This window comes from Nannobrachium achirus, assembly GCF_963921795.1.
Source record: "Nannobrachium achirus genome assembly, chromosome: 9".
In the NCBI taxonomy this organism is placed as follows: Eukaryota; Metazoa; Chordata; class Actinopteri; order Myctophiformes; family Myctophidae; genus Nannobrachium; species Nannobrachium achirus.
In genome coordinates, this window is record NC_137818.1 from 25,538,485 (window position 1) to 25,547,532 (window position 9,048).

At 41.6% G+C, this 9,048-nt stretch overlaps 1 protein-coding gene across 7 annotated transcripts in view; it reads right to left on the reverse strand.

Annotated features, from left to right (window-relative positions):
• The window catches only part of ubr4 (ubiquitin protein ligase E3 component n-recognin 4), a gene marked incomplete at its 5' end in the record, with an annotated part of 66,377 nt that extends 57,501 nt beyond the window's left edge, over positions 1-8,876 (reverse strand). For all 7 annotated transcript variants that reach the window (XM_080733032.1, XM_080733030.1, XM_080733031.1 and 4 more), the window contains 3 exons: positions 443-546; positions 2,271-2,368; positions 8,752-8,876. In XM_080733032.1, coding sequence (XP_080589158.1) covers positions 443-546; positions 2,271-2,368; positions 8,752-8,876 — 327 coding nt within the window. The remainder of the gene's footprint in view (positions 1-442; positions 547-2,270; positions 2,369-8,751) is intronic.
• Positions 8,877-9,048: the final 172 nt, after the last annotated feature.

Genomic DNA, 9,048 nt, shown 5'->3' on the forward strand with positions numbered 1-9,048 from the left:
TAATATTGGGTATAAAAGCGAGCGGAGTAAGCGTAAATGCTGTTATAACTATCCTACTCTGGCAAGTTCAACACTTGTTTAACTCTATATCTGACATGTATGTCAAATTGCGAAAATAGCCCATCTATAAGCTCAAAGGTGCGTTGTGAGCTTATAGACCTCAGATTTACTTTATAGAACCCAGTTTAAATCCCACCTGCACAACCCACTATTATGTTGTTGTTGCTTACTTTGTTGTTGTTTGTAATTGTGCAAATAAATACCCAAATAAACAAATAACTTCTAGTATTTCCAAATGTTCACCTATTATGGCTATGATGGCCAGAATAGGGATGCTAGGGTTCATGTGGTTAAGTGCCGTTAGGTATTCTTCTAGCATCAATACAGCCACAGTACTATCCACCATTAGCCAGATTTGGTCAAACAAGTTAAATTGGCTTACCTGTGACACAGCACATGCTTCGTCTGGGTTCTCCAGCCTCAGCAGGGAGAATTCGATCAGTACTTTGCATGCTGCAGCTACCGACAGCAACTGATTCCTGGGAACTAAATGAAGCAACAGAATATCAAGTAAACAGAATAGATAGGACTAATTTAGTTGGTTTAACAGAACAAAATGTATTATGTATTATGAAAAATAAATGTCTAACTTATGCATGAATCAATCACAACTTGCACCAAACATAAATGTTCTGTTTTACAAATATGTGTATGTATGAGCACACATTAATACTTCTAGCATAGAAATTCATACAAATCCCACCATGTAGTCCCTGTCACTGCTAACCCCTACTGTTTGGGGAGGGTGCACACAACCATGTCTCCCCCAGTACATGTGACACTACTGCCATCCACTTCTTTTCACCCGACAGTGATCATTTCACACTATGCGAGGAACACTCTCCTTCCCAGTTCCATTCCATGCTGGACTACCTGGAGTTGCTAATGCAGCGACAGAGAATGCCCTCCTCACATGAACACGGCCACTTGTGTTTGTTGAGAGGATTCTGTGAAGGATTCAAAGCCCCCCCCGCAAGATGGGCAGTAACTTTAACACTACACCTAGGGCTGGGTGTAATAACTGCAATACCGCGGTTGTGTAATGCATACCGTGTGACGAGTTCATAACCGCAATTATTTTTGGAGCTGTGTGAAGCACAGGCTCCCTATACGTGGCTTTTTGGGTCTGTGTGTCTGTCTGTGTGTGTGTCTGTGTGTATGTAGCCTGAACTTCGGCACGCCACTAGTCCCACAGTTTTGCCACCACACACTCGCGCCATATGTCAAATCGACCGGCTTACTCGGGAATCGTGGGCTATTACTTTTCTAAGAGAAAGGTTCTATAGTTTAATTGATATTAATTTATTAGTGAATTAATTTTCCCCATTGACTTATAATGGGAATTGCAAAAACTCACATTCAATTATTTGTCTCTCGCAAACCATAGGGGCTAGAGTTTCAAGACTTGGAGAGGAGGTTCATAATGATTTCAAGGATTAAATAAAAAATAATTGTGTCATTTGGCCGCATGGTGGCGCCATAACACCCCACTTTACGTTTTGGCCTGTAACTCTTGAACCATAGGTCGGAAAATTAAAAATATTTTTTCCCTGGATTCCTTGGGTCATGACGCATCTCCCCATATAGGCCACGCCCATTTGCGCCATGATAGATTTTCCGCCATCTTGAATTTTCTCCAAAACACACTTTTTGCTCCTTCTCCTACATATTTTCTTCAAATGTCACAAAAATCGGTACACATGATCCACACACACACACACACACACACACACACACACACACACACACACACACACACACACACACACACACACACACACACACACACACACACACACACACACACACACACACACACACACACACACACACACAGCTCCACTTCACACGGGTGTGATTTTTTTTATATTTTTTAATTTAAATGTATTTAAAATGTATCATTTCTTTCCATTCAAAATAACTTTTTGGGGAGACAATGTGATACTCTATACCCTGAAGAAGGCAGTTTGCTGCCGAAACGTTGGTTTCCCTATAATCTGAGTCCTAAAATAAATATTGTCACTTTGGCAACAGTGTGTGCGGCCGCTTCTTTGTCTTTTAAAAGACTATTATTGAGCCATACCGTCGTTAAACAGTGAGTTATTACCGCAATAACTAAAAATCCATACCGCCCCAGCCCTAACTACACCACCCAGGCCCCCTCATGTTTCACTTTTAAAATGAAAGTTAGAAAACAGAAAGATACTTACTTTGTCCACATACTGTGGTGATGTAATGTGCAGAGAGTGCCACGAACGATGAGTAGAAAGGCTCATATTGTTTGTCATGGTGAAGAATCTCATTTTCGCTGCAAATGACAAATAGAACATATATATTATATATATGATGATTACCATAAAGGTTTTGGTAGTTTGAAGTGGGTTTTTATCAAATGTTATGGCATTTCTGCTCTCCACATCGAAAACTGATCAGAAAGCCTAGATGGACATAAATTAAATAAAAAGCGAGGGCTGAGGAGACAGGAGAGTTCTGGTGACAAAATGAAAATGTTAAAATGTGTCCTTATCCTCTGCAGAATAGATTACTTTCTGGTCTGCATTCTTGACAAAAATACCTGTCTGGTGATAGCATGGCAACAAAGGTGATCAAAAAAGTAAAAGAACAAGATTTTGGGACAGAATTTGATCGACTAATTCTCAACCTGGGGCCCATGACCCACCTCTTTCACAGACATTTTGCTATCCTCAGATGACTATGCCAATGCCCTCCCCTCAATACCTGCATATCTGACTAAACACCTCCAAAACATTAGCGACAGCCACAGCCACAATACTAGAGGGGGGCGTAAACAACGATCTGGTAACCCACCCATAAAACAAACATGGGTAAGAAGTAAAAAGTACTGCCACCCAAGTGTGGAATGCCCTGACCCGTTCCCTTTAAAAATAATGTAGTTCACTGGCTTCCTTCAAAACAGCCCTGAAAATTCACCTTTCAGGAGGCCAAAGGCGGAGGTAGTTCTCACCTAGTCAGGCGATAAGTGATCGCCCTCACTAAGTGTTTTGACTGCACTCGTGCCATTATACATTTCTGTCTAATACAATATTCAATCAAAACTACTGGAACAGTGTGACATTGCATTGGCATTCCTGCGACTGACTTCCAATATAGTTCGGGCCTTGGATTTGAATGTCTGGTTCTGTCTGTGCCATTTCAACTGTGTCACACACAGACCTGCTCCTTAACAAAAACTACTCCACAACAAACTTCCTCAATTTGTTTTGATAACAGGCAGATGAAGGACAGGTGGAGGTGCTGAGCAGCTACCTGTCTGACCTTCACCACAAAACTGCCTGTTTATGGACATGACCAACAGTAGTCTCCTTTGGAAACACAGCTCAGTAGATTAACACTACACTAGTACATTTTCATTTAAACTATCGCCATGACTCCATCTACATGTTAATTTTAACACCATGTCAGGAGTAAGCGTGGTCCACACAAGCCTGAAAACTGTGTGTGTCACATTTGACAATCATGCCATGAAACAGTACTTTTTCTTTTTTAATTCAGGAGCTTTTTAGTGTGTGTGTGTTTGTTTTTCCTGAATTTGGCATGCACACGTGTGATGACAAATAGTCTTGCGTACTATTCCACAATTTCTGAATGGCTATAGTCTGGAACTACACCTCCAGAAAGCAGAGAAAAGTAAGCTGTCATCTGTTCGTCATTTCCATTCTTTTTTGTATATTTATTTTTATTAGGACAAATTTGAGAACTGCAAAGACAAAACGGAGTCGGGAGGAGCAATCACAACTGCTTTACCCCTGGTTCGTTTCCGAGCTTCTGTGCTTGAGACTGTACGAAGGAAGCATTTGAAAATTGTGGGAGGCAACGGTCTGACTCGCAAGACTAGATTACAAATAATACATTTTCAAAACATTTTAGTCTATCTCTTCAACTCTAGTTTCAAGGGCAATTAGCCTGTAGTATAACGCTTGAAAAGGTTACAATTCAGGAACTAAATTATTCCTCACAATCTATAATGCATTGCAAACAGGCAACAAGGTATAGAGTTGCACAATTTCTTTGCAGTTTGTTGCATGAAAACAGAACAAGCAATAGCATCATAGCTAATTGAATCCCCTCAGTCAGCATCCCACTTTATGATTAACTATCCAGTTCAGGGTTTCAAATGACAACCCCCCCACCACATAGTACTGTACTTGTATTACCTGTCTTATAGACTTGATAGTTGATACACAGTGCTAGCGTTTGCTAAACAGACAGCACCACAGCTTACAGTACATACTAGTTCTCAGACAAAATTCAGGACTAGATCACTGAACCTAATCCCTGCTAATACAGTATCTGGCTTAAAGTCCTGTTTGCAATTTGGTGTTAGGGGAGTTTCTCACCTGAACTGAGTCAGTGGGTCCCTAGACATGAAAAATCACAGAGGTGCTCGTCCGCCATAGTGCCAGGAATGGCGCAATGGCCAAATCAAATATGGCTGCCATCGGCTATGATGAAAATCCAACTTTTCTGTTTCTGCGTGTATATGCACATGTAATACCTCTATTTGGACTAATTGTGGTGTGGGGAATTCATTTCTGATATTGTTTTGACCATTTAGGGCGATTTGGACCTCAAAAGGTCATGGTCAAGGTCATTTTGCTATTCCGAAGACCGTGGGCCATAACTTGGCCATTGTTAGGAGTAAAAACAGGTGCAGTAGGTCTAAATCAACTAATGCTGACATGTATAATTCATTTCTGACATTGTTTTGACCATTAAGGATCATCTTGTCTTTGAAATATCAATGTCAATGCCATTTTCTAAAAACGATTTTGTTCATTACTTGCACTTTTATAGTATTTTTTGTAAGTTTGTTACTATTTTATAGTAAGTTTGTTTTGTTTATAACAAAAGACATACTAGTGGGAAATACAACAAGTAAACATCCACATTTAACTTTAAAGGGGGGTTTTAAATGGGTGTTTAAATGAGCAAATAAGACTATTTACGAATAAAAGTGACAAATAAAATCACACAACAAAAGCACACACAAAATTAAATAACAATTTCCAAAGTGCACCATATTGGGATTGTGTGCATCCAAGTTAGTATGATGTGTTTTTACAGGATGTATTCAGCAAGGCAGCCATATCCTCGAGAGTCGAAGTGTTCCTTGCATCCGTCCATGTTCCATTGGTTCTAGTCTTTCCTCAGGTTCCTTGGCTGTTGCAAGCAGGTGGCAAGACATGCACTAGAAAGGTGCCTTGTTGGTCTCAGGCAGCAGTTGTAATTCTCTGCTACCAATGCTGTCTTGTTCTGTCAAGGTCTTTGCCTCTCCAAAGTTTGTTAGATATTGTATTCGGTCAGAAGCCATAGCTGCATGCTTAGTCCCCACCTGGCCCATGCAGTCATGTCCAGTTTCCAAGGCATATGTCCCCTGATCACTGTCTTGGCTAGTGGTGCTCCAAGATGAGAGACTGCTTGATGCTGTAGAAGCATGTGCCGCTGCACACCTAGTGCCATACTGCTACCAGATCTACTTAATCCCCAGTGCTTGGAAGTATCACTACGACAACTCTCTGGGGTCCACTCATAATCCTGGCGACCCATTATTCCCTCCATTAGGTTAGGGTTATGGGTAGGTTTAGTTATAATAGGGCCAGTTGACTCCACATGTACCAGCAGCTTGGTGACAGCCTCCTCAATCTAGTTCAATCTTTGGGATCTCTTCACCTCCAGCCCCTTTTGCAGGGAGCCACTCATCATCATCAGAGATAACAGAGTCGATAGACGCACCCATCCCTCATCAACTTTACACATTCTGGGTGTCTGAGGTGAACAAACAGCTCTCCAGCTGTGTGTTCGGAATATGGTGGCCATTCAAGCTTGTGGCGATGTAGGAAGAACGGCTGCCTTGGAATCTGAAGGTTCCAGGGTCGATTTATGTCTCCTCCTGCTTATTTGTCGAAGTGTGCTTAAGCAAGACACTGAACCCCTAACTGCTCCCGATGAGCACCTTGCATGGTTTCTTGGTGTGAATGTATGTGTGAATGTGTGTGTTAATGGGTGAATGTGAAATACATTGTACAGCGCTTTGGAGAAGAGCGCTATATACTGTAAATGCAGTCCATTTACCATTATCAGCTCTGTTGTCTCTGTTGATGATGTCGCTAGTGGAGAAGAGATCCCAGACATCTTGAATAGGATTAAGGAGGCTGACACCTGGTGCATGTACAGCCTCCATTATAACTAAGCCTATCCCTAACCTTCACTAACCTAATGGTCAGAATAATGGGATGTCGGAACTATGAGCGGACCCCAGAGAGTTGTTGTCTCCTTCACATTACTGCTATACTACACCCCATATTTCCAAGCACTGGGGATGAAGGAGATCTGGCAGCAGTATGGCACTGGTGAGACTCACTTGCACTGCATCAAGCAGTCTCATCTTGGAGCACCACTAGCCAAGACAGTGATCAAGGCACATATGCCTTGGAGACAGGAGATGACTGCATGGGCCAGGTGAGGATTAAACATGTAGTTATGGCTTCTGACCGAGTACAATGTCTAACAAACTTTGGAGAGGCAAAGACCTTGACAGAACAAGACACAGTATTGGTAGCAGAGAAGTACAACTGCTGAGACCAACAAGGCACCTTTCTAGCGCATTTCTTGCCACCTGCTTGAACAGCCAAGGAACCTGAGGAAAGACTAGAACCAATGGAACATGGAACAGGGCATGACATAAAGGCTTGTCCTGTTGTCCGGGACAAGTGCCCATACTATGGAGTGGAGGGAGCAAGGGGGGTCATTAGCCGTCCTTTTGTTATTATTTCAATGTATGACATTTTTATCCGGACAAGTGACTTTTGTCTCCGGACAAGTGAATGGGAAATATACTTGTCCAAAGGACAACTGCCTCAAAAAGTCAATGTCAAGCTCTGATGGATGGAAGGAGCACTTTGACTTTAGTACACTCCTGCCATGTCTGAAGCAAGACACTCGACACTGATGGAGTTCTGTGCATCATATTTTGCCATGGAACAATGCCAAATCAATCCTGTAAAAACACCTCATACTAACTTGCATGCACACAATCCCAATATGGTGCACTTTGAGGGAAATTGTTATTTAATTGTGTGTGTGATTTTGTTGTGTAATTTTATTTGTCACTTTTATTCGTAAATAGTCTTATTTGCTCATTTAAACACCCATTTTAAACCCCAATTTAAAGTTAAATGTGGATGCTTACTTGTTGTATTTCTCACTAGTATGTCTTTTGTTATAAACAAAACAAACTTACTATAAAATAGTAACAAACTTACACAAAATACTATAAAAGTGCAAGTAATGAACAAAATCGTTTTTGAAAAATGGCACTGACATTGATATTTCAAAGACAAGATGATCCTTAATGGTCAAAACAATGTCAGAAATGAATTATACATGTCAGCATTAGTTGATTTAGACCTACTGCACCTGTTTTTACTCCTAACAATGGCCAAGTTATGGCCCACGGTCTTCGGAATAGCAAAATGACCTTGACCATGACCTTTTGAGGTCCAAATCGCCCAAAATGGTCAAAACAATATCAGAAATGAATTCCCCACACCACAATTAGTCCAAATAGAGGTATTACATGTGCATATACACCCAGAAACAGAAAAGTTGGATTTTCATCATAGCCGATGGCAGCCATATTTGATTTGGCCATTGCGCCATTCCTGGCACTATGGCGGACGAGCACCTCTGTGATTCTTAATGTCTAGGGACCCACTGACTCAGTTCAGGTGAGAAACTCCCCTAACACCAAATTGCAAACAGGACTTTAAGGCAGATACTGGACTATGCTGGTGACAATGACAACTGGCCATGGCAATAATAATCAAGTTCTTCTCACGAGCTTGACACTTGTGCTGCACCACCCCTTTTTACCAATAAGCAGTATCAGCATGCATAACTTGCAAAACAACCACTCTGAATATGAAACATAATAATAATCTCTTAACAAGGGTCAAGTTTATCATTTTGATACATTAACCGCCTCTGACACAGCATTGTCTTATTCCAATATCCGAGGGAGAAGCCTGGTCTACACCTACATTTTCCTTCCAACCACCCACGACATACCTATGACCGTTCTACTGACTCGCTGACAGTGACACCCCAATGATTTTGCAATGCTAAAATAACGATATTAGGCCAACAACAATTCATATGGCTGTCTAACTATGTTAACCGGGTTATGTACGCTGAGTGACGTTACTAATTTAACGACGTTGCTTTTTTCCTGGGCCTTAGGAACTTACCTAACATTGGGCAGCTGGGTCCAAGGCCCATTAGCTACTGTAGCTGCTTGTTTGTGTTAGCTTGCTAATGATAAAGCATTTTTTTTTGTGTTACAAAGTAGGGTAACACCTGCATGCCACGACATTCAAATGCAACTACGGTCTCGGCCAAATGTTGACCGTGTCTTGTTCGTAATGGCTTGCGAGTTACTAGCGGGTATGTAGGCTTAACAGCATTATAAGTTAGTTAGCTAGCACGCTAGCTAATGTCAGTAGGAGCCAATACCAGTCAGCTAGCAGCTAACGTTAGTCATCTAAGTTGACTTAACAAGCTAGCAAGGTAGCTAGCCAGCTGACTGGAGGTGTGTACGGCTGATATCCAAGTAAACAGCGGCCCGTAATTCACTGACATGCCATATGTTACCTGTTTATTATAGATCCAATAAGCTGAGGTAGCTCTTTCGTTTCAAATGCCGTATACGAAGCAGATAGAAGCGGTCGGACAGCCGCTGTCCATTCGTGTTCTCCGTCTCCTCCGCTCGACGCCATCTTGAATTTCTGTAGAAAAAAAACAAAAATTACTAGACAGGAAGAAAAAATATTGCAACCGAAAGTGAACCATAGGGGGCGCTCACATTCTATAAAACAGGGGTGCCTGCCAAAGCCAAGCCAACACCTTTTTGACTTGAGAGCTACTTTTAAAATGAACAGCTCAACATGA